General features: G+C 36.2%; 1 protein-coding gene across 3 annotated transcripts in view; it reads left to right on the forward strand.

Moving 5' to 3' along the window:
* The first annotated feature begins 348 nt into the window (after positions 1–348).
* The window catches only part of LOC112570259 (E3 ubiquitin-protein ligase UBR2-like), a 38,054-nt gene continuing 12,164 nt past the window's right edge, over positions 349–26,238 (forward strand). The window contains exons 1-26 of one of the 3 annotated variants that reach the window (XM_025248635.1): positions 350–383; positions 1,483–1,534; positions 1,808–1,906; positions 4,344–4,442; positions 6,206–6,287; positions 6,840–6,918; positions 7,929–8,037; positions 9,676–9,804; positions 14,451–14,535; positions 15,438–15,524; positions 16,700–16,761; positions 17,774–17,884; positions 18,147–18,212; positions 18,504–18,580; positions 18,832–18,926; positions 19,547–19,671; positions 20,045–20,203; positions 20,424–20,472; positions 21,192–21,346; positions 21,559–21,652; positions 21,952–22,043; positions 22,524–22,771; positions 23,357–23,506; positions 23,957–24,097; positions 24,674–24,838; positions 25,787–25,881. In XM_025248635.1, coding sequence (XP_025104420.1) covers positions 358–383; positions 1,483–1,534; positions 1,808–1,906; positions 4,344–4,442; positions 6,206–6,287; positions 6,840–6,918; positions 7,929–8,037; positions 9,676–9,804; positions 14,451–14,535; positions 15,438–15,524; positions 16,700–16,761; positions 17,774–17,884; positions 18,147–18,212; positions 18,504–18,580; positions 18,832–18,926; positions 19,547–19,671; positions 20,045–20,203; positions 20,424–20,472; positions 21,192–21,346; positions 21,559–21,652; positions 21,952–22,043; positions 22,524–22,771; positions 23,357–23,506; positions 23,957–24,097; positions 24,674–24,838; positions 25,787–25,881 — 2,731 coding nt within the window. In that variant the 5' untranslated portion in view covers positions 350–357. Of the gene's footprint in view, positions 384–1,482; positions 1,535–1,807; positions 1,907–4,343; positions 4,443–6,205; positions 6,288–6,839; positions 6,919–7,928; positions 8,038–9,675; positions 9,805–14,450; positions 14,536–15,437; positions 15,525–16,699; positions 16,762–17,773; positions 17,885–18,146; positions 18,213–18,503; positions 18,581–18,831; positions 18,927–19,546; positions 19,672–20,044; positions 20,204–20,423; positions 20,473–21,191; positions 21,347–21,558; positions 21,653–21,951; positions 22,044–22,523; positions 22,772–23,356; positions 23,507–23,956; positions 24,098–24,673; positions 24,839–25,786; positions 25,882–26,238 lie in introns of all 3 variants that reach the window. The other 2 variants (XM_025248638.1, XM_025248636.1) reach the window with 2 other exon arrangements.

The raw sequence follows: 26,238 nt of genomic DNA on the forward strand, positions 1-26,238 counted from the left end.
ACAAACCATTCAAGGTTGGTCTTTCAGTGAGTGGTTTGAAAAGCTAAAAACCTTCGACAAATTTTCAAATGGGTTGTAAAATGGTGAACTGGCAACAGACAAAAGCCAAACAGGTCTTCCAAACTCGGTTTGGAACAGGAAAAAATAACTGTTTTGAAAAAGTTTTGTGTTTCATGTTTTTGGTGTGTCCAGACCTTTACAGCCTAACCCTGTGATCACAGAGCCAGGGTCCTTTCCCCATTTTTTAAAAGAACTGAATGCAGTAGTAATTTTATAAAGCTGAATTTTAGGGTGTTTGGAGAATTTTATTTTAAGAAAGTTTTTGGCTTTTTTTTTTTTTTTGCAGTGGCCAGGGTCATGTGTCATCAACTGTTAATGTCTGGGTAAGTGTCAACAATTTCAACAGCTATGTTTCCTGCTTAAAGCAGAAAAAGAACCTTTGTTTCTTCTATGGTCAGAAATCATCACTTGGGATTTGTTAGAACGCTGAGATCATCACACTACTGAAATATGTCTGTATAGGACAAGCTGCTTTATACTATTAAAATAATACCAAGATATGGATTTTGGTCATAAGTTGAACAGTATAATATGTTCTGTACATAGTCTATGATATGAGTCTTATATATTTTGTTTGGAAAACTGAACATAGCTCAAAGCAGGTGCAGGAAGAATTTAATCATCTTGCCATCTCATTGAAATGTACATTTACATCTCTGGCCAGTCCTGGTGAAATGTTTGCTTGATTGCTGTAGTTATAAAATTCAGAAAAGGAAGTTATCTAGGAGCAGATCTACAAACATACAAAGTTAACTAGGATCAGGTTTGCAAACATACAACTGTAATAAGACACACGTTTGCTTACTTTGCACACGCACTATGTATTACACCACAAATACAACGATTGATGAGCCCTGCAGATTACGATGAGGATAAAGAGATTTGTAGGTAAATCAGGTTGAAATGGCACAAGTTCAGAGGAATGTCACTGTGAGAGTTATAAAGTAGATTGGTAGATGAAAACCGTTTTTTTCCTCCGCTCACTTTACCATAGAGAAAACATATATATTTACAATTTTTTTTCTTCAAGTGAGGCGGACAAAGATGTCAGACACAAGACACCATTCATGCATGAAACAAAATGAGACCTACCACAACTCATTACAATGTTTAACTAAGAGAAGGTCTGTAAATATACAGATGTTAACTAGGAGCAGGTCTACAAATATACAAATACTATGGAGGCTCCTGAGCAGCAGTGAGGTGCATTTTGAAAAAGGTTTAAAGCTGAATGCAAAAGTGCCAATGGTGATAAAATAAAGGTAACTTTAATATCATAACTATTCCAATGGGTAGGACACAAATTCTCTATATATTTCTATAACCTAATTCCGTATATAACTTGATATATCGTAATTTGAAACAGTTCTTGAATTTTATTCATCGAATCTAATGTTTTCATCATTTTTTTTTTGTCTGCAGGGTTCTGAAAGATGCAGAATGCAAAAAGCAGTTTGCTGTGATATTTACAAAGGTAATAAAGGAAAACTTGCTGCTTTACAAGAATACCTATTGTTGGGAAAAAAAAGACTGTTATTCGGTCCATGTGACTAAAATGTTCTGACTGTATATTTCAAAACTGCTAATAGGAAATATTAAATTCATGTTCTTGATTATTGCAAGTTTATCAAAAAAAAAAAAAAAAAAGCTTGACAAGCTCGTTTTTAGTTTGGTTAATGTCTAAGGTTCAGCAAAGTGTTTTAGTGCTTAGAGTTAACGTGACAGTGTTTTTGGAATGTTTCAACAGCATTATCCACAGATGATGCAAGATTTTAATGAGGACGACCATGATCATGACGTCTCAGTTACATCTCTTTCCGTTCAAATATATACTGTCCCAAGCCTGGTAGGTTTATAGGCAGAGTATTGATGTTTGACAAATTTTGTACTTAGCAGAGTGATATTGTGAGCATGTTGATGCATTGTTTTCATCTTGCAGTTTTTAAAAAGTGCCTTTTACACCTGGCTCACATGTGCATACAACATCTTTATGTCAATCATTTCTGATTATTTTGGTAAAATCTTTCACGAAACAATCGGTTCCTTTATTTTTCTTAATCAAAACAAGCACCCTGGGCAATGAATGACTGTCACATATGTCAAATAAGTGTGTGATGTAGATGAGTGTTCAATAGTTCACAAGGAGCAAATGATTTTTTTTAACCACCTTCGTGTTCAAACAAAGTAAGGCATATTTGTCAATTCTTTTGGTTTTGAAAGCTCAGTGTTCAAATAATTCTGAAACAGACAAAAATGATAATGCCAATTTTGAAAAATTATTCTTCAATATGTAATTTTAGTTTTAATTTAATTTGTAACAAGTTTTTGATTTAAAAAGTACAGGAAACTTTTGGCAAAAAGAGGTCTCCAGCACAAAATAGAATACATAGCAATTAAATATTTTACTCTTTAAAAGTGTTAACAGATAAATTGTACTTGATGGTATCTTTTCCTCTGGTTTTTTTGTTTTGTTTTGTTTTTTTGTAGGAAAAAGTACCTTATTGACAACAGTTTGGTCTCTGGTTATTTATTCCTTCTTAGGTATTTTTTTAAACATTGGTTGCTAGTTTGTCATTGCCCACAATGTTTCATTTGGGACTTCATAAAATTATTTGAGGTGTAAAATCTTCAGAAGACATTTGTTGATAAAAGACTGTCTTTCAAGACCTGCATAGTTGTCTTCTTTTTTTAAAACCATATAGTACTGTGAGAGTGTTAAATTGAACATCCTGAGTTTGGTTGTGGTAGAGATGGTGCCTGATCTTGTACACCGGACAAAAAGCCTGGATATAGTGGGCTTTATAATGAATAGAGGCTTAACTTCTTATGGCCATCTTGTCTTCTTCAGCCACAAGTTTCTACTATCTGCCACATAAGCATACAGTATCTTATGTATGCTGTTGATACATAGCTTCTAGTTTCTGCCCCTGCTTCTTAGCTCCAGCAGGAGCTACTGATGCTTTACTACCCCAGTCAGTCTCTTTGGTCTGCTTGTGTTGCTTTCTTCTCTGTGCCATGGGTCAGGAGAAATTTAGCAATGGTCCTTCTGCTTTTCAGGCAACACTGGAATTTGTTGCCCTTTGAAGCTTTTAACTCTGGCCTCAAAACCCTCCTTTTTAATCAATATCTCAAGATCAAGTGTACTCTTTCTCTTTGGTTCTTCATCCTTATGCACTTTGTTCATATTTCCCATGTCTGTGTCGAGCGGCCCGGTGGTGCAACGGTTAGCGCTGTTAGCGCCTGTCACCAATACAGTGAAGGTTGGCTGCCCTGAGTTCATTTCTCGTCTCGGGCACGCTGATCTTTCTCTGCACGTGGCATCTGTTTACAGGGCTGGCTGCTTGCCGTAATATAGCCTTAGCTGCTGACACGGTGTAAAACACCAATCCCCCCCCCCCCCCCATGTCTGTGATGACACGTGTTTTTTTGAATGGTGGACTTTTGGCTTAGTTTTAGTCTTTTTGTGTACAGCACATTGAGCTCTCATCCAAATGTGCCTTATAAATTCAATTATTATTAAATATTTATCTTTCATTCTACCTGCTTTTTTCTGTATGTTTCATGATTAGCTTTTATTTCTTAAATTCTTTCTTTTCTGAAATCTTCCTCAGGGCATGAGTTTTTCATGCATGTTTTATTGACATTGTGCCAACCTGACCAGATCATCCACGTGTTTAAGGTCTTTAGATTTATTTTGTGATTTTATTTCCACTGGTTGGTGTACTAGTAGCTATGCAATTTTATGGCAGGTTTAGAAAAATTGAGCAGCTAGATGTTGCACTCTTATGTGTTTGGGGAGGAAAGCGAGATGGGTGGGGGATGGGGTTGTGTGTGTGCAGGTGCTTGCTGTGGCCTGCATCCAGGCAGAAAGTCTTATAAACAAGCAAATGCTCATTTTCTGATCAAGACTGGAATCCTTCTACCACTTGTTTATGTTTCCACATGTGAGCCTTGGTGTTATTGGTCTCTCACATTGTTTTGGTTACAAACCTCCAAACTTTGATAATTACATCAGTGCCTCATTGCCACATTATCACTCTGCTTTGTTTACAAGGGCACCTGGACACACCTTTCTCATCTTCTTCAGAAATCACTCAATAAAATTTTAATTCTGAAATACATTTTTTTTTGGGACAAACGTTGCATAAAATTGTGACAAAATTTTCTCTTGGCCTAATTTACAGCAAGGAAAGAAGATTAAAAGGTGTGGAATGCCAACTGCCTGGGTTTTGCTGGTTGCTCTATCCACTCCTTTCATTGACATGTGGTTTTTGTTCTTATAGCACTATGCAAGTCTCATGGCAGATTTTGTACAGGATGACCATTACCGATCCGTGTCCATAACCTCAATCTCAGTCCAAATTTTCACAGTGCCTACCTTGGTATGTTATTAGTCGTATGATTTTCCCACTTTCCGTTTTCAATTTCTCTGATAGCTGTGGCTCTAAATTCTTAAAAGATTCAAGTAAACTCAGGTCCTAGCATTCACTCAGTGTTCAGAATCTGTGTCATGCAAAATATCTGCTTCACATTATCATTAACTTTTGCAGAAGCAGAATACAAAATCTTATTTTTCTGTCATACCAATCAAGCACTTTGTTGCTAGATTTTCCATTTAAAAATATAGAAAACTTTAAGATTCAGGGAATCACCAAACATTTAACAACAAAAATGTAAGCTCTGTTTCTTATCTTTAAGACTTTGCTAACCTGCCTATGTCTTTATCCATGAGAGTGTTGGTACATGTATTTGATTGTGAGGGACAAAATTTTTTTTTAACATCAGGTAATATACATCAAAAGTGCCTGCGTCTTTGTCATCATTTTTGTCTTATATCATCAGGAATCATCATCACTACCTTGCATTGGACTTTAGTGGGATATCTGCTTACTCATCAGAACATTTAATTTTAGATCTAAAGGTTAAAACAGATATCCCATGAAATAGACACAGATATCCCATAAAATTCAAATTCACACCTGGACAGTCTAATCCATTTTCATCCCTTAAGGCCCAGCAAGAACCCCATTCCTGCAGTAATATGCAGTGACAGTTCCATTATCAAACTGTCCTGAGCTTTCCAAGAGACTTGATATGGGAATATTTTTTCAACCAGATTTCACAGCCCATAATTCTTTTTCGGTCATTGATCATGTGAATGATTGTTCATCAAATGCATGGCAAGAAAAATAAGGAATGACAGAAGGTGGGTACGATAAAAGTTTCCTGCTTTTCTGTCCATGTTATTGAAATTGTCTGAAAAAGGCACTAGGGATGAGCTGATATTATGAAAGAGACAAAAGATCCTCTTTTAAGTTATTTTATCTTATTAATTATATGATACAAAGCTGCCTATGGAGGTGGCACTTTTGCATGCATGTGAGAATTCCAGATGGGCCAACACCATTTAACTAGGGTTCTTGCAATCCCAGCTTCAGTACACATTCCAAATTACTGGTGTTTGCTGTTGGCTTACAGGCCAGGTAGCTTTCATTAATATGTTGAATTTTGCATTTGAAGATTTTAAACATCTGTCATTACGTTTAACTGTTTTAGATTGAAAGAAAATTAAACACATCCTCTTAACTGACTTTAAAAAAGTCTTCATGATGCTGCAGTAAATCAGGGCTTCTGCTTACGCAAAAAATTGCGTACAGTACGCATTAAAAGTTCGGAGGACCCCTTCAATGGGGTCCCATTCAAATTTGGGCGAAGAACAGGGACCCCTTAAAAATCTGAACAAGGGGTCCCTGTGACCCCAAAGAATTTAGCCTTAGCAGAAGCCCTGGAAAATTATTTCATAGTTAATTTTTCTGAACTTTTGCTCTGCTATACAATGTCAGGCTTTATTGGTAATAAAAATTTATCATGTATTGGCTGTTGAGGGCATGAGGAAGAGTTTAAGATTGTATGCGACCTCTTTTTGCCTTTTCCTGAACTTCTTTTTTAACCGAACTAAATGGTTATCTCAAGATGTAGTTATACAAAAATTTGTGCAAGTATGCAGAGTGTTTGCATTTTTCAAAACTGAGTGTGGTGGGGGGAGGTGGGATCAACTGTCAAGAATGTGTTCATCTGGAGCAACCAAGATTATTGCTGTTTCATATTATTTCTTGAAATAAATCATCTTGTTCTTGTGTTACAGGCCAGAATGCTGGTGAAAGAGCATGATCTTATCAATGTTATCCTCAAAAGTTTCTTAAAACACTGCCAGGAAAAGAAAAACAGTGAGTATTTTTTTTCCTAAAATAAAAATTTATGCAGGGTTCTGGCACAAGATACTTTAGGCAGTAGGTGGGATTAGGTGGAATGAAGAAGAAAAGAGATCTGCTTATTTTAGTGCAGTGGAATGGATGAGGAAGTGATGAAGGTGTGCTTTATTTTAGTACCAGATACTTAAGGCAGAAGGATGGGCGAGGAAGTGATAAAGATGTGTTTATTTTTATGCTTCCACAGTGGAGTGGGTAGGGGGATAATAGATCCTGCTGCCGCTTGACCTACAGTCTTGTTAACCCTCTGATCTGGTAGAGAAAGGGAGAAATTACCCTTCACTCCAGTTTTGCTGGCATCTCTAGTCTTTTCCATCACTCATAGGAACAGAAAATACTATAAAATATATGACAAGCTAAACACATCATAGTCATGTCTGAAAAAGTCCATGAAGAAATGGTGGTGTTAAACAGTTTGTACAATTATGCTTTTACTGGAAGGTATGTCATGATTGTTCAGTTTTATACTAGAAAATCAAGCAGTGCTTTCAAAATAGGACATTTTTACAGGGGTTGGGAAGCTGTCATTTGAAAGGAGTGAAAGAAATGCAACATTCAAACGAGCCTGCTACATGCTGTATGATCTGAAGTAAGTCCATTTCACTGTTTTTAAGTGTCAGTACACCGTGGTGAAATAGATGAAACCACGACAGTGAGAGGATGGCTAGATGCAGTATTGCTGGCACCTATAGCGGGTGTGGTGGGGGTGGGGGCATAGCTTGTGAACTTTTGGTTTGCAGTTAGCACTGAGAAAAAGTGCAAGCTTTCAACATTTTTCAGTATCAAGCTTGATTTTTTTTTCAAACATCAAAAAAACAATATTTTTATTTTCTTACTGTGTTTGCACAATAAAGTTAGTCTGGATTAATTCGTTTGTCAACTTGTACAAGAAATAGAATAAAAGTGTATTTATAAAGAACAGTAGTGTACTTTACTGTAAAACATGTTATTGTTTCTTTGCTACTACTATATGTTTGTTGAATTCCCATTTGGTCGAAAGTAAGGCGTTGTTCTCCACATAAGATTCTTAAGATTTGCAGTATTTGTAAGGAAAAAAAATTGCTAAATTTATGCCTCATCACACATGTACATACAATAAAATAATATGTATAATTTATATATTATATAAATGTAATAATTTATATATATATTATATAAATGAGAGATAATCAGTAGCTAATAAAGGTGCTGATTTTCATGCCGGGTTCCATTTATATTCACAAAATACTTATTATTCTTCCAGTCACACAAAACTTAGACGTATTGTGAACAAATGACGAAAAGTTGTTCTTTAATGTAATTTAAAAGTGATATTTCTGTCCCAGATGGTCCGTAAAATACTTTGAATTGAAAATGATTGCTTTTTATGCGATCACCAACTTTCCATTAGCAGGAAGGCGTGTGTGCCTGTAGCTACTTTAACACTTTGGGTTTTTTTTCCCAGTAAACTAGAAAGTTTTCACATTTTAATCTATTACGATGTTGTATACAAGATATATGGATATGTATATGCATATATTTGTGTAAATTTGTATATAAATATGGGGCTGGTACTATGCGCATTTCTTTGTGTGCATTCTGGATACGTATGTGTGACAGATATGCATTGCTGTGTAAGCCTGCAATGCCAGAGGAATGGTCTGATGGTCTTCGCAACAGCTTTCTAAACGGCTTTGTGTCTATGCTGAATCTCTTGAAGATGATGCAGGTTTGTAGGTTTTTTTATTGTTTGACCTTTGCTTGCACTAACATGCTACTCTCACTTTTGTAACTGCTTAGGCCAAACTCCCTTCTAAACTGCCTGCCATGTTTCTCTTGATTATGTGATGTCTAGTCAACAGGGAGGAGGAACTATTTGGTGTTCTCAAATCTCATTCAGATTATATAGACTGCCCAGTGTTCTGCCTCTCTGAAACTTGGCCTAACCCAAAGATACCTAATTCATCCTTTCAGTCATGCTGAAAGTCCTCCAGAACTCTGGCAAGAATAAGGGAGGCAGTATATGTTTCTTTGTAAATGTTAGATGGTTTATGCAAAGTGGAGCCCCTGTCTGTGCGCTTCGTAAGTGACATTGGAGTTCATCTTCCTTGTGCTATTGGGAGTAGTATTCAGCCTATGGATCATGCCACAACAGCAGTTTAGGCAATCTCAAAACTGACATTAAAGAAAAACTCCCTAATTCATTGTGGGGGATTTCAGCTCCCTAAGTAGAAGTAACAAGTGAACATTAAGTCTAGAAACTCCTTTGCTGTTGCATCATTAAAGCCACTTACTATATGCTGCCATCCTCTGAGTCAGTCAGACTTATACCATTGATGTATCTACTGCCTTCCCACCGCCAGTGTGGCTTGTTGGCCAAGCCACAGCTGAAGGCCATCAGGCACGAGAACCAGGTGGCTGCGAACAGGCCTCGAGGCCGCCTTGTGCCAACTGGGAGGCACTGATGGTTTCCTGTGCCAATATTCATGAAAAGATGGACATCATCATGTTTGCATCAGTTTTTGCAAGGAGCTGCATTCCAACACGCCGCTCAGTCATGGACCAGTGAAAAGCCATGAACCAATAACAAAATCAAGGCTAAACTGAAGGCAAGAAATCAGCATTCAAGAAGGTTAAATATGATATACAGAAAGCCTTATGCAGAATAAAGTTGGATTTCAAGTGCTAACTTGAGTCTCAGTTTCAGTTTGGCAATTTCCAAGATGTGTGGCAAGTCCTGCAAAGTGTCATCGGTACTGGGAAAAAAAAACACCCCACCCATTCATTTGGACTGTATCCACCTTGATAGGCTGAATGAGTTTTAGAGTAAGGGCTGGTCCAAACCCCTGTTGTTTATTACAGGTGCACAAGGATACCTACCCTCATTCTTCTCCCACAAATCCATTCAGATGGCAACCCAATGGTTTATTTCGTCATATGCTCTTGTGAGCAAGTTACAGATATTTCCAGGCCATAACATCTTGTCTAAATAATTCGCATCTGCCCAAAGCAACAAATCTAAATTTAAGCAGGTGCATTGTCTCGCTGAAGCACCTACGATTTGTCCTACCACAACTCTTGTCTCTTCTCACAAGCTGAGCAAAGCAAACACTACAGAATCTCTTTGTAAACTTGTTGATTGACCAAGATATCATGTTAGATCTAACACAATCTGCTGATCTCTCTTTTGCCCATAGCTCATGCAGCACACCTAATCCTGTTAATTTTCAGACAGACCTCGTGTGCTAATTAATATTAGATTTATGTGTACCACTTTAATGATAGAACAACTGCTGTAAAGTGCATTTCAATGTTCATTATGTTTTTATTAGATATTAAATCAATGTTATATGTTGAATGTTTTCAGGGCATGGATTCAGTAATTCGACAAACAGCCCAGCATTTGGAATTTGAACCAGAGTGGGAAGGTGCTTTCAATTTGCAGCTGAAATTGGAAGACAGTTTGGTTCTGTTCAGTGACTGGTGTTCATCTGATGTAAGTTATTTCTGATGCAGTGGGAAAAAACCTACTGCTGCACATCTTCTTTGCTATTATTTGGTTATTATTTGTGAAATTAACTGTGCCTAGAATAAGGAGTTGACAGATATACATCATACTTCTTTGCTGTATTTATTGCTTTTTAATGGAAGCAGGATGTTCATCATCTGTCTGGCAGACATTTTTAAAGGGTAGTGACATAATAATATTTAATCCTCAGCATCTGTTGCACGCTATGTGTGCAGTGTGTTAAATTGGTCTGAATTAAACACTGTCTGGTCTGTTGAACTATAGACTTTTACGAAAACAATTGTCATATCACCCCCTTGTTGAACATAAGGTCATAAAATGCCATCATTATGGATGCCATGGGTGGCAAGATAACAAGTTTACAAGTCTAGACTGTAAAAACATATAACAGGTATTCCTGTGACCTATTGGTAATTGGCAAGCAAACAGTAAAAGATATAGCAGCTATTCTTGTGACCTTGTAATAATAGGAAAGTAGATAGTATTCTGTGACATAATGGTAATAGGCAAGTAGAAAGTAAAGGATATAACAGGTATTCCTGTGACCTAATGGTAATAAGAAAGTAGATATGTATAATAAAAATATAGAGTGTTTTATACCACCATTAAGTGCTTGACAAATAATATCCACACAGAATAATAATAACACTTATGAAGAGTGTCTAAAAAGTAACCAAACTGGTGCCACAAACAATTTATTTCAGTTCCAAACAACAGACAACATGGTTTCCATTTTAAAGTAATCCCCCTCGAGTCTAATGCACTTTTTCGTCCTTCTCTGCCATGTTTCTGTGCATTCCTGTGCATTCATGCATAGCTGGTAGTTGACAAAGGGTAATTAAAACTTTTGAAAGTGTGCTCAGTTACTAGACAAACAAAACAGAACAAGTGCTTGTTACAAGATAAGGCAAGTGGTGCATTTCCAAATACAGCACACAATAAAAAAATTACATCTAAAAACCATTCTATGACATCACATACCCACACATATACACATCTAACTTTTTATCTACTGTTGAGCAGCTGAGCTGCTGGGTAAAAAAATGATTTCAAATGTCTGTCACTTCTGCATACAGCCATAGATAACATAATGTTTGTGTGAATTCAATAAAACAAATTCTCCTGACTTGACATGTTCAGGTATAGACACAATGCTGCAACAATTCACTGATCACAAAAAGAAGCTAAACCCCCTTAGAACTGGTATGGACAGAACTGTTCCAGATGTTCCTTTTACGGGCAGACAAACTGCAAAAAAAAAAAAAAAAACAGCAGACAAAGGAAAGGATAAAAACCTTTCTATAACAATGGCTCAAGACTAGTGCTGAGAAGGTACACTCTTTGATGACCATGTGTGTATAATATATGTTTGTTCGGTGTTCATGTCCCATTTAAGCCAGCTATCAAAAACAGTGAACAGGAATGGGAACAAACACTGAATGAGTAATCTCAACAGGATTTTTATGTACCATACTGGGAAGTATCTGTTCTTCATGTGAGTCTGTGCTCACTTGTTTTATTTTATTGACATTCAGTTCCAGAAAATGTTCATTACACCAATCAACAACATTTTATATACATTGGCATGATCTTGCTTATGCCCCTGCAACAGAGTAAACAATAGGCAATCATGTGAAAATTTTACGTATTCTCTGAAACACTTTTTTTTACAGCTGTTGGTATATAAAAGGGATGACAAACAACAGCCTGGCAGAGATCCAGTGCTTGTAATAATAATATCAGAATGATTACCATTTACAAAATTCTTTGCTGTCTGCAAGTAAAAAAAAAAAAATCCCATATGCACTAAAACAATAAATGTGCAACATTAGAATCAGCTATCGGTTGTCATTGCTAAAAATGGGATTGCACTGCATTGAACACAATTGAAATCAATGAAATCAACAGAAAGCAGTCTTGCACTTGCCTGTGGCTTTTCAAAATGTTTTTCCAATGTATTTAGCATGAACAGCACGGGGTCTTCAAAATCCATACCTGCCCTATAAGCAAAGTTGTATATACAAATCTTTGTGGTATTCTGGCCACACATTTAATTTCATGAAAAACTTCTGCTTTTGTGAGCATATGAAGCTGTGCATCTTTGTCTTGTCCTCTTGTACATGTCTGTGCAGCATTGTGCCATGGGCTTAATTTCATAAAAGGATGTTCCCCTCCTGTGCACTGTTTTGTCTTAGTGTCTTGTACATGTCTTTTCAGTATGCAAGCCATATATTTAATTTGATTAAAAGATGTCCTCTGTTTTCAGTAGCAAAAGCCGTCTATCTTCAGTATCTTATAGGCCTTTTGCTGTTTCCAGTTGCTATTCTTTTTCTTATGGCAGTGCACTTTCAGTGCAGTCTTCTGTGAGCATTCATGGGATCAAATCTGCTTTTACCTAGGGTCTGCAAACGTGTGTGGTCTGAGTCATTTGGTTTATTCAAGTTGAAGTAAATGCAGTGGCACTTAGTGCAGCATTTAACCTTCAGCTTTATTTCAGGGTGTTGACAACATTTTGGTTGCTGCATATGTCAGCTCCTGGATATGACATCATTTTTGCCTTGTTGATGCTGAATATGAAGATTTGAGGCAGGAAGAAGAAATTGATTTGCTTATGGACGAAACCATCATGAGGCTGCTATGTTGCCTCCCTTGGCTTCCTTTTGGCCTAGAGCATATTGGCAATGGTGAGTCAATGGTTTTGTGCAAAGTCCAGGAGTTTTAGGTCTCAGGCTTCTTTGTTTCATTCTGCTCCACCTGCTGTGTTTTGAGCATATTTATGAGATCTTGCTTTTTTTTTTTCAAGGATTTAAATGCTTAGTTATAGATTTAGTCCATTTTAAATTGTGCTTCTCTTGATGTTTTTTAATCTTTCATATGGGTCTTTTTTCCTATGCTGTTTTTGATAATTTATGTCGTTTTTGTGGTTTTTACCATTCTGCAACTTTTAGTGCTTACTATTACCTCTCCTTCTGGGCTGCCTTTTCTCTCTAACTCGTTGTTGGGATGCAACCTTTACTGCTGGGATGGTGGAAAATCCCAACTGAGCATAGTACGTAATACACAGAGAATGGGAAAGAGCACAAATAAATAGATCCAGATAGATTTGTAGGCTTAGGAAAACAGTTTATGAAACGACTTTAAAAAAACTGTTTTTCACACTATCAACAAGAGCATATATCCCGTTAACAGAATTTTTAAAAGGATTAAAAAAGATTTAAAAATAATAATAATAATGTGATTTGTATAGTGTATACTCACACTCATAAGGAGTGTCTCTTACCGCTTGAGACCGGAAGACATGGACAACATATGAAGGACAGAAAGATAACAGTACTGATAACTACCATAAATTTCTGTCTATTGAACACACCTGTATATAAGTTGCACCCACTAAATCTAAAAAAAACCCTCTACTTTTTTTACAAATAAGCTGGACTGGTTTATAAGCTGCCAATATATACAACTTGAAAGCTGCATCGTAGGCATTTTGTCTCGTTTTTGGCATGCTGAGGGTGTATGCTTCAGCAATCGATCTGAATGGTTTAATTGTATGCAGCTTTGATTTAAAAATGTGAACAGTTAACACTTTAACAACGTTAGCAGTCGACACTTTAACATGGAGCTCATAAAAAATTTAATCAAAATCTGAAAAATCCGCAAGCAACCCACAACGCTGTGGCTCAAAACCATGTATGGGTAGATAGTGCCTGGTGTGACACTCTTATGACCTGTCCAGTTCATGTGTTTTCAGAGGGGAAAAGATCATCAAATCAAATCAAATCAGACTTTATTGTCTGTCGAGGAGACCCAAGACAGAAATTTTTCTTTTGCTCACAAGGGCAGGCATACATACTTACACAGACATCCACACACACAGATAGAATAAACAAAAATGCAATCATGACAGAGATAATTTATTTAGAAAAAACATTGAATAAACTGACCACGATTCTTCATTTTAAGGATCAACTTTTGACAAAGCATTTTCCAGCACTGAAGCCTTATGATCTCATGCTGCATATCAAATGTACCAATGGGGTGGACACTGGCATTTGTGACATTCTTTATATCTGATTGCATCCCATGCCTTTGCCAGTTTTGAAAATCTTGAAAGTGAGATGAACCTCATAAAGACTAATTTAGAACAGATTTGAAAAATAGAGGAATCACGTTTATAAGGCACAAAATTACAGAACTTATTTCACCATCTACTACCTTTAAATACATAATAATGAAATGTTTCACAAAAGTTTCAAAAATATTTAATATACTTAACACATGGCCTTTTGTCTCATGAGACTATAACCAGTCTCGACCTGATAACATCTTTAAGGAAGCATGCATACAAAGATAATACTCTGGCTCTTCCTTATTTGAAGAAACACTGTATGTAGTGCCTAAATATGGTCACAAGTAAATAATTAAGAAAATAACTTTGTGCAGATGGTCTTGGTATTTTCCCTTCATGAATATGGAATTTTAGCATGGTGACCCATTTCCTATAATTATGGTATCTTATAATAATTATGGCATCTTATAAATCTTGATAATAGATATTTTATTGTAAATTCATAAAAATTTATATATTTCTTGAATTTCATTTTTTTGGACAGCGCTTTTTACTGATTGAAGCATACAAAGAGACCACAGAGGCTTTATGCCATTGCAGAGAGAAAGTCGAGAAGGAAAGGGTTGAAGGTAAGGCAATAAGGAGTTGTATCTTACTTGGGATTGCTTCTTTCATAGGAACATGTTTATTTAGCAGCATGGAAGAAAAGGGTCATGAAGGGGAAGGAAAGTGAAGAGAAAATACCTGGGGCCAATCCTTGGAGCAGATTATCACTTCCAGAGAGAATGATGTGTGAGGGAATTGTGTGATTAGTGACCATCTTTTAACACTGGATTGGGGCACTGCTATTCTATTCATGATATAATGGGATTTCAAATGGACAATATATAGGTATGCACTGTATGAACAGACATCCTCCACTAGGTCTAAAATCACCTGCTGGGAATCCTGTGAGTAGTTGTGATAAGAGAATGGAAATAAACAGAGAATTGCTTTTCCTTTTTGCTTCGTCCTCACATTCATATGTGCTTTATTTGTGTAAGAGTAATAGTGTTGTCTTTACTTATATTGTGATAAAATCATTTCTAGTCAAAATATAACATGATATATCTTAACGATATCTTAACGATATATTATTAGAAATATATTCTCAAGTGCATACAGTGAAAAATCAAGTGTACACAAACTCTACCAAAAAGAAATCCCCCAAAATGCAAAAAGAAGTGTAGTTGTGTAGCTTGTTCCTTTCTGATTGCTTTGTGTCTTGCCTGATCTTGAACTGTGTTTTTGTTAAATGAATGTTTGCAGCTAGTGCTGTTTTTATATTTTTGTGATCTTTTAGCATTCTTCATTCATGCATCCTTTTGTCTTGATCTCAGATCTGTTGAAATTAAGCTAGTTTGCGTAATAATTTAATTACTCTTGCTATATAATACATATTTTTATGATCCAGAATTTGAATCAAATGTGATTACCATATATCAGAATGTGTAAGTGAAGGTTCTGGTGACTATGACCTTTTTGTTAACAGTTGGTGGCCACACAGCTAAATGCATCAGATATGATGTCAGCTCACAGCCAGTATCTGTCCATCTGCCTGTTACACGCTTCTTTGCCTGTAAGTATCTGTATTTGACGTGATCTTTGCAATGAAACTCTAGAATTTTTGGGATTTCGTTTTATGGATTTTAAATGATAGACCTTCTGTCTTGTGGATGTTAATTTGCCCAACATTATCCACACCACGTTGCTGGATTCTAAAAGACTTCTTCATGGTGATCTTTATGGCAAAGATTTGTCTTCCTCAGGGTCTGAAAATATTCCCTGAAGAATGGGGATGTCTTGTAGTGTATAAAATGCAGTTCAAATTTTTAATGCATTGGGGTTGTAGGTTTGTAGGTGTATGCCTTTGAACACACAGTAATTATGTACTAACTTCATTAAATATCCATATTGTCCAACATCCAAAACATGCATTTGTGGTAGTTTGGGCACATATATGCATATTATCTTTAAAGACCTGATAATCTGAGGTCAGTCACTCTTACACGGACTATTATAATAATAGTAATAATTACAGAATTGGTAAAACGCATTTCCCTGTGTAGAGGGAAGTTAACTGTGCTTGGCTCACAGGACTATAAACTGATAGCTCAATGTATTATGAACCACGCAAACACATAGGCAAGAGCATACAGGCTATAAAGTGGTGAACATGAGCAAGCAAAGATGGAGACGAGGATTGAGCAGAAGAGCTTGTTACACTAGAGAGAGGTGGATTCTAAAGCTTGATTTGAAAGCTTTTAGCCTATTAACTGAAGAAAACGAGGCACACAACTTCAAATGTTGGAGTTAGATTAAAAGGAGTGGCATTTCAAGCTGTAGACTGTTATTTGCATGTCAGTAATTAAAACAAAATTGTCAAAAAGTATTTATGGATTATAAGCTTCCTCACAAACAGAAAGTAGTGTGTATTGGTAATATTTACTGAAATATAACGATTATATTTTATGGATGTGTTTCAGTAGAGGGTGATTTCTCAAATTTTCATATATATTTCAGGAAAACAACAGCATAGCAAAGCCTGTAATGTTGATGACTGTTAGTGCTCACTATGTTGCTGTTTGCAGCCCTATGCTCCTCAGAGGAGAAACAAAGAACAAACTAAACTAAACTAATGTTATCTGTTAGAAATTGAAGATCATTTAACTATAAATCATGATATTACATATGTTATTATACATCAGTTGGTCAATCCATAGTGATGATGTGATTGTTTTTATATTTTCTTAGCTCTTTACATGCATCTTGCTGACTTTGGCCTGAAGTTTGATTCTGCAGTACTGATGACAAGGGTGAGAATATGCTTAGTCTGTATGGTCTCATTATGCTCTGGTTCAGTCTCCGTAGTCAGATGCTAAGATGTAATACCATGTCTGTTTTGCTGTGTTTGTCATTGAGTTCTGGGGACAAAACCCCCTAAAAAACTACAGTTCCTTGTATTCCCATCACCCATTTCATTAATGGCACACATCTCCTGCTCAGCTCTAGTCCCCACTTTTACATGTGATAGTACCTGATAATTCTAGTGAAACAACTGATTTCAACTGACTTTTGTACCATGTCTCTTCAGTACCACACAAAATCATTCTTGTGAAGGAACTTGAATTACTCGAAATGCTTCAGAACTAAAGTGACTCAGGTTCGATTGGATAGCTTCTATCACATCACTCATCTCTGTCATGTCCACCTACAGTTATACTAGAGTAACCTATTCTCCTCAAGGAGTATCAATGACTAAACTAATGTCCTGATTTTTGATTTGGAAAAAAAGAGCTGTGTTAAGAAGACCGCAAGCAGGAAAGGATGATTTTTTCATATTTAGATATTTAGAGCCATAATCATAATTTTTATTTTTTTTTCCTTTTTGCCTATGATATTGTTTATGAGATTTTTAATTGAGCAAATTTTGTACATCATTATCAACTTATGATTTTTAAATAGTTAAATAAAAAAATTTTAGTAAAGGCTGTGATCCGTTTTTTGTTAGGATGAAGGAAATCTCAACTAACTACACAAATTTCACTCATAAATTGTGAATTTACATATGTTGGTATTCACACACCTTTTTTTTATTTAATTCAAAACATAGCCCTCTTTCCTTTCCCTTATTGTTTATAGTGATATTTTTGCTGCTGATATTCAATATGCAATATGCTGTTTATGTCACATTTTGCTTTCTCCACCCTACTAACATTTTATTATCTTGTTTATTATCTATAAATGAGTCATACGAACATATTTGTTTATCTGTTGCTTCTCTTACTTTTCTTTTGTGAGGTCTGTAAAAAAATCCTATTATTACAGAACCGGTTGGAAATCATGGAATTACTGGAGCCAGCTTTACGTGTCCAAGTGCTGGTTGCTCAGGCACAGGCTGGCATGTGGCGACGAAATGGATTTTCTCTCCTGAACCAGGTTAGTTGCCTTTTTCTTTTTTTTTTTTTTTTTTTTTTTTTTTTTTTTTTCAAAGAAATAAGCTTAATCATTTATTGTTTCATTTGTTGGCATAAAACATCAACAACCAGCAGTGAACTGCTAATTAATTTATTTAATGAAGATAAAACTTTATGTCTTCTGATCATGATGCATTCTTGGAAGGGACAGGTTTCCACCATAAAGATGCCAGATGTGTGTATTTGGCTTGAAAGGTTTATAACATTTGGTTTTAAACTTGCAGATTTATTTCTACCACAATGTACGGTGCAGAGAACAGATGTACAACAAAGATATAATACTGATGCAGGTATGAGAGAGGTACAAGAGTGTGCATGCATGTGTACCTGTGGAAGTACTGCTGGGCACTTGCATTATTGGCGTATATATATATCTCTGCTAGTTTTCACATATTTTGCTGTTAGAAAAGAACATTTGGAATTACTTTTTAGAGTTGACTTAAAGTATCAAGTCATGGGCATATTAAACGACATCTATGCACATTTTCTCACATTTAGTCCCAGACTGCTTCTTTTTCTAGCAGAGAAACATGAAAGTATGATGAAAAGTCTTGTTCAGTTGCACATTTTTATTATTTCAGATATCAGCCTCACTCATGGACAGCGATGAATTTTTGATCAGCTGTCTCAATAAATTTGGACTGGTAGCCTGGACTAAGTGAGGATAGATTGCTTTCTTAAATAATGGTGATTGGGAAAAGAAGTACAGGAGCCTCTTGTGGGGGCTGCACTTTGTGAAAACCTTGCATAAAAAGAGATCATAAAGCAATGTTGTAAAGCTGAAAATAGCAGCTGATACTTCATTTATTGTGACTAAATGATTTATCTGATATCAGTATCTGTAACAGGCCTGTATTATACTTATTTCCTATCTTCAATATTGTATACAATTTCACTTTCTTGTTGCAGGCCAGACTATGATAATCCTACAGGGCAAGAGGACTTTTTGAGACAGACAGTTACACTAGCTGAAGAGTTTCTTAACCTGCTAATTGTGATCTTGGGTTAGTGTCAGCCTTTCAGAACAGCTTAACAGAAAATGAAAGATTCAAGATTTACTACTAATTGTGTAAAGGCATATGAACACAGTGTTGGCAGTCACCTTTCACTGTTGTCATTGCTGAGTGAACTTCTGTATTTGTGAAGATGTGATACATTTATTCAACTCAATCATTATGTTATACTTCAAGAGCTGTTTGTCATGAATACAACACTGCAGTTACAGCTTAGCCTCCAAAACCCTCTAAAAAGAAGTGAAAGTCCCATTAGTTCACACTACCATAATTGAGAGAGCCTTCAGTAGTTTGCAAACCATTCTAGTATCCAGACCAACAAATTATAACCATGTTCTTTTGGGGAATAGAGAAGCTGTGTTTTTGGAGAAATGTGGTGGACAAATGAAAATGTATGTTCTTCACTCTTAGTTGTCAGTTATTAAGCTGTTGAAGATACAGTCATTTCTTCCTCTCACAGCCATCTATCCCCAAGCTTGGCTCTGTACTGCGAGTGTACTGGGCTTAGGTTTAGAATATATACTGAAGTGGTAAGGTTTGAAAACATTTTATGTAGAATGAAACGTCTCAAAGTTTGTCAAACATTTTTAATACCATGGTAAATTTTTCAGAGGAGCGTTATGTACCTGGAATAGGGGAAGTTACTGCAAAGGATGCTGTGAAAAGGGAAATCATTCATCAATTATGCATATCATCAATGCCACACAGCAAGCTGGCCAAAGCTCTTCCAGAAGATGTAGGTTTTTCATTTTGTTGTGACACTGTGTTATTAGATTGGCCCAATTAAATAGCAAACACGTAGCTCCTGATAGTAATGTCAGATCTGTCTAGGGCATAGTTAACTTTGAAAGGTTTGCAAAATTAAAATTTAAAGTGTTACTTGCTATACTGAGTCCACATATAACTTATCATTACCCAGTGGATTGTTGATAGCTAGCTTAGTAATGGCCTCCATAACAACAAATAGACATGTATACACTTTATGCATCCATGGCACACATCACAAATACACCAAACAGCCATCATTATCCTGATAAAGCAGTATCATGTCTTAAGTAGGTGGACTAAATTCTGAATATTTAAAAAAATTTCTCTCAAACCTATTGTAGCCCAATCATGAGACAGGTATGGAGGAAGTGGTTGAAGAAGTTGCCTTCTTCAAGAAACCAAGCAGTGGTGGCGGCAATGGCAAATATGAACTAAAAGACAAATATTACGCCCAATATTGCCCCTTCTTCTACCACTACTCAAAGGCCGAACAATCAAAGGTAATATTGCTCAATGTTCATCTCGTCATACCAAATATACTTGCTTTGGGAAGGATGTTAACGTGAAAGTTAGGAAATCAGTAAAAAAAAAAAAAAATGAAAACGTAGAATGCATTGCCACACTTTTATAAGTGTAATCATTTTCATTAGAGGCTGGGGAGTCATTTTGTTGTGATCTTCCTTGGGGCAAAAACACTAACTCTTTAAATTTGTCTTTTAGTCTGAAGAAACTCAGCGAGCACGCAAAAAGCAGAATGGAGAAGATCAAGGTAAAAATACTTTTGCCTAGCCTCTGGACTCTATATAGCTTGAATTCACTGCAAAGCTCTTTGCTTAGGGCATGTGCAAGTGTTTTTTTTTTAACAGCCCACTATCATTTAAAAAAATTAGTGTGTAACCATGGTTTACTTGAGTGTCAGTTGTGAAGGATGCCCTATATTTATAAAGTTTTGTCTGATGGACAATAATAACAGTAGGATTTATATAGATGCAAGCTCAGTGTGCTTCACAAGAGACAAAGGGCAATAGATAATGATACCGGATGACAGGCAAACATACACATGACAGTGAACATTGCCAGGAACATGAACAGATAGGAGTGAGGTGGAGAAAGGAACCGCCAGGGTAGACTAATTACAGAGGTGGTGCCAAAAGTAAAAGGTTTAAAGTCCAGATTAGGAAACCATGGCCACAACTACCTCCAAACATTGACACCCACCCCACACACACACACAAAAGCCTTGTTTAGGAGTATTATGAACATGAGTATAAACACATCTGTGGTTGACAACATGGTAATCTTAGATTACAGACTTAAGCTGTGACAGGATCCTGCTAGACAGTCTGACCATACAGGAATGACATTATCTGTGGTAGGATCCTGCTAGACATCAGTCTGACCATACAGGAATGACGAGCTGTCACTGACATGCAGTTTTTTTTTCCAAATGTTGGACTCTCGTGACATGGAGCATATTTTTTTGTGCAGCATTGCCTCCACCAGTGCAACCTCCTTTCAAACCTCAGTTTAAACCTATCCTTGGGCTTTTCCACTGTGATGTCATGATGCACATCTTGTCCACTATTCTGATGCGAACTGCTGCCACGCGCTCCAGGTCCTGGTCAGAGGCCCAGTTTGAGCGAGTATGTATTCGGTATTATATTATCAAATTATTTGACATGTAATTGCTCATGGTATAGTAACTCAGGACTATGTCATGTAGTTTTTGTTATATGCTCTGGCAAGGATGCTATCATGGAAGCACCAACCGGTGCAAGTTCTTCTTGTCTATTTTACGCTCACTCATTCTTTTCTCCTATTATTGCTACATTCTTTCATTTCATTGCAACCACAGGTCCTTTACTTAATTGGAATGGCACTGAATGAGCAGATTGCTGCACTGAATAGTGGAGACCAGTCCTTTCTGTTTCTGAGAAAAGGTGTACAAGGTAGGCTTTACATTTGTTTATGTCAAAGATACAATGTATTTTGTTATTGTTCTATGCATGTGTTGATGTTCCCTGGGCTCAAGGCTCATATCACTTGACAGAATGAAGAGTAAGCGATATACGATATACTGGTTGGTCCCAGACACAAAACACAACGCATGTCTGTATTTCCATTAGACACAGAATATGATGATTTTTTTACAAATCTGTACCTACCTTAAGACCTGGAGAATGGAATAAAGATAAGGCTTGTCATAAGAAATGGATATATTTCAGTCATGTTTTTGTATGAATTGCAGAAAATGGGATTCTTAGTCAGCTGAAGGGACTGGTGCATTGTACCAATGTTGGTCAAGAAACTATCAAAGATCTGCTAGCGTGGGTGCTGAGAGTAAGTTCATGAGTGCAGTACCACCCTGGAGGCAGTTTAAGTTGAATAAAATGAAATATTGGTGTCACTGTTTGTGACCAAAATAAATAATCTTTATGAGTCCCATGGAATCATTGCTCAGCATACTTGAATGTTGATGCTAGAACTCGGACACGAAGGAAATATGATTGGCTTGTAGTAGATTCATTTCCTGGCTCATCAGTGCAATTAGCTTAACAAGTTTTGAGAAGGAATCATAGCAAAGTTATTGTTGTATGATGATTATTGCGGAGACATCATGGAGAAGAAAAACATAGTTTTGTTATATCACATTCCAACAAATGAAAGAGATAGTATCTGGGTTTTTGGTGGGGGGTGGGGGCAATAAAATTGAGTACTTGGCTTTCAGATAAGGTTTAATTGCATGTATATCCTGTAGCAAAAGCAAAAGGATCTTCTGTAAAATCAGCAGTTACACTGTTACAATTTGTTATGTTTCAGAAATTTGGAGAGGCATTAAAATTATGTGATGAACAAGCATACCAAGATCAACTGGAAGACTTAGCCAGATGTGCTGACTTGCGAACTGATGCAGAACGTAAAAAGAAGGCTGCCATTGCTGCCAAACGCAGGGCAAAAATTATGGCACAGATGTCAAAAATGCAAAAAGATTTTATTGCAGAAAATGCTGAACTTTTTGAGAATACTTGCACAGATCTTTGCGCCATCAGCGGAGATGTTGACTTCAGGTAGGGAAACAAAGATTAAAAAAGTAATATCTCTAATATTCAGAAATGCATTTTCTACGAAGGTATGTTTCCTTTTTATTCTCAGATTTAGTTGTAATGTTAATGGCATCCTTCACGAACCATCCTCAAGCAGTGTTTTGGCTGCAATGTTTAAGTAGCTGATTCTTTCAACACCTAAATTGTTGTGAGCAGAAATAATTTGAATCATTGAAACCTTTGTGTTAAGCTTGCTTTTCCTTTCAGTTATTTAGCCAAGGAGTGAAAATATAGGATTTGAAGATTGTTCATCTGCAAACAAGCTTCGAATTGCAAGAAACATAACACAGTGACCTTTGCCATAGCATGTTGTTATTGTCATCGGGAAGTTTTATATTTTGTTTTGACTAGAGGGGAGGGGTGAATAAATGGTGTTTAAATGCCATTTTGGATTGATACTTCAGTGGATTTTTTTCTTTATTGGATCCCTTGAAGCTTTAAACATAGACCTGTTAAATATGCTGTATAGGGTGCTAGAATAATATACTAACACTGATTGTCTGAAAGCCCCATGTGTAATGTTTAGTCTTCTGTATGTTGTATTGACAGTGAACCAGCACCAGAGTCTGTGGCACTTGGCCCAGCACAGACACAGGTGAAGATGTGTGCTGCCATTACAGTCACCTGCATTTTGTGTCAGGAAGAGCAGGTTGTCTCAAATACTGGTCGTGCCATGGTCCAGGCAGCTTTTGTACAAATGTAAGTTTTTCTTTAATTTATCTAAAATTGTTATGCTGTGTGTTTCCTTGTTGCTTTTTTTTTTTTTTTTGACTATCTTTCAAACCCACCTTTTTCACCATGATATTTTCTCCATTGCTGACAATGTTCAGCACCAGCAACCTACCCAGGAACACTTGGTAACAGAATGTGATGATAATTGTTGAAAGCAAGATTACTTGACGTTTTGTTGTCTTGAAGATCACTTCAGATATATGGGAAACTTCTGCATAAAGTTGTTTTTTACTGTTTCTTAAAATAAAAAAAATCCATATTTAGCAATCTGATAAGTAGGTTAAAGTTTGTTTTGATGTCACAATTGTTAGAATATCTTTAAAGGAGACGGTAATTTTTCATTGAGTATTCAGAATTCTGTGATGTCCTATACATATTGAATTGTTGTCTAACATCCATGTTTAACTTGTTTAACAGGTCAACAGTCCTTTCCCAGAATCACTGGAAGCAGCTGGTTAATGGAGAGAACTATGATCCCCTCTTCATGTCGGCAGACCTGTTTAATGGCACCCATACATCTTCTTGTGGTCATGTTATGCATCATGACTGCTGGCAAAGGTTAGTAGTGTTTTGCATTTTTCTCATTTTTTTTCCTTTTGTGTTCATTTTTGAGGCATGTTAGAGTTACTCTAGTGAATAGCATATAAAATTGATATGGTAAAAATCTTACACCAGTTTTGATAACCTTTTTTAGGATTTATACTTTCCTCCGATGAAACTCATAACAACAGATGTATGATAAAAAAAAAAACCCTGGTCTGTTTACTCTGATGAAATGTTCCTTTTGCCTCCTGTGACTTCATTATGCATGCAGCTCATACAACCTTCACACCAATCTGTTGTAATGAAAGGTAGTGAAGAGTGATCAGCTTGTATGCATATTGCAAAAGATGCTGTACTCTGTTATATAAAAAAAGTTGCAAAATCAGTGATGTCAGATAAAAACAATGGATTTAAACTCTGATGGATACTTTCACATCAAATATATCTTCAGTTCCTTCTTAAAGGCATGTTTGTGTATAGCATATGGGTGAAGAAATTACATAAGGCCTGTATAAAGGAATCAACACTTTGCAAAACATTTAGTACAGTTTTTTGGAACTTATTAAGTTAAAACCAAGATGCATGTGGCAGGTACTTCCAGAATATTGTAAACAAAGAGCGGCGGCGGCCAATGAGATTTCGCCACAGCTTTAGTTATGATGTGGATAAGATGGAGTACTTGTGTCCACTGTGTGAAGGGCTGAGTAACACCATCATCCCCATTATTCCACACCTCAGCTCTCTTCTGCCTGAAGGGTGTGTATTCTCTATTAGCCTGTATCCTTAATCATCATCTTGAGGAGCGTGTATTCTGTCTGCTTTTTCTTATATTTTCTCTGTATTAGCCTGGAACCTTGATCATCTGACTAATGGGCCACTTTCCATAAATGGCAGCCATTTGTTAATTAAGTTTTTTGGGTATTGATTTTTTGTTCTTGACTGTGTGACTTTTCATATAGATTGTACTGATTAATGTAAATGCTGGAAGATGTAACTGCTGTCAGTGGGAGTATATGAATGTTCTCCATTTGACTGTTAAGCCATGTATAAACTTTCACAGTTTCAGAAAAGTAAAAACAAATTCCCAGTTGTAAGGATTCGTGGTATAACTGGTGATCACTGATTTCATTGTAGATTTACAAAGTAGAGGAAAATACAAAATTGAAGTAAGTCTACAATTAAGGCAACTGTCATGTCATCCACACACCATAGCCAACAGACAGCAAGTTGGATGAGGGATACATTTCCGCCCCATTGTGTTAATTGTTTGCCATGATATTCTGTCATGTAACTGCAGTTTGTGAAAGAATTTAGAGATTTATACTTCAAGTTGCATTTAATTCTGCTGCATTTAAATTCCTCATAAATTGTTACTTGAATTAAAACAGCCATCTTTTAATATGCATTTTGTCAGTTTTGTTAAAGACTTTCTTGTAACCCTCATATCTAGTTGCATTTTCCAGTAACTGGTTTTGGGTTGGTCTTTTTATGTCTTCAGTGCATGTTTTCGTTTTAATTCTCATTAAATTCTCCCTATTATTCCTTGTTTTTCTTTTATATGATCAGAGATAATCAAGGCTTCATATTTTGAAAAGGACAAAATAAGTAATAGCATTTTATGATGGATACATGTATACTTTTTCTGAAGGGTATCTATAGGGCAGTTTTAAAATTAATGGTATGAAATTATGATAATTTTTCCAGAGAAACCAAGGCAGTGACACTGTCTTTCGATGACTGGCTGGATGGTATTCACAAAACTGCAGTCAACAGTGTTCAGAATAAGCAGATTAAAGGAGGTAACATTATTTTGTTATGATGTACAATTTTTTTTTAATACTTTTAATGGAATAGACTTTTTTAAAACCAAAAATAGCCTTAATGTTAGACGGAGAGCGTATGTGTGGGTATATATATATAGCTGAGAGACTTTCGTTGTAATGATGATGACATGGCATTAAACGAGAAAAACAGCTACGTTTACTCTGAGCTCGGTCCTTAGCTTTTATCTGTTCATTAAAACACTTTATACAGAGAGTGCATACCAATGAAAAAAGAAAGTTAATTGATTTTCATGTGATTATTTACTTTTCATATTACAGAAGAAGCTGGCAGAGGAAAAACTGACCATGTGTTGGGTGTCTAACATTTTTGTA

Source organism: Pomacea canaliculata, linkage group LG8 (genome assembly GCF_003073045.1).
Source record: "Pomacea canaliculata isolate SZHN2017 linkage group LG8, ASM307304v1, whole genome shotgun sequence".
Taxonomy (NCBI): domain Eukaryota; kingdom Metazoa; phylum Mollusca; class Gastropoda; order Architaenioglossa; family Ampullariidae; genus Pomacea; species Pomacea canaliculata.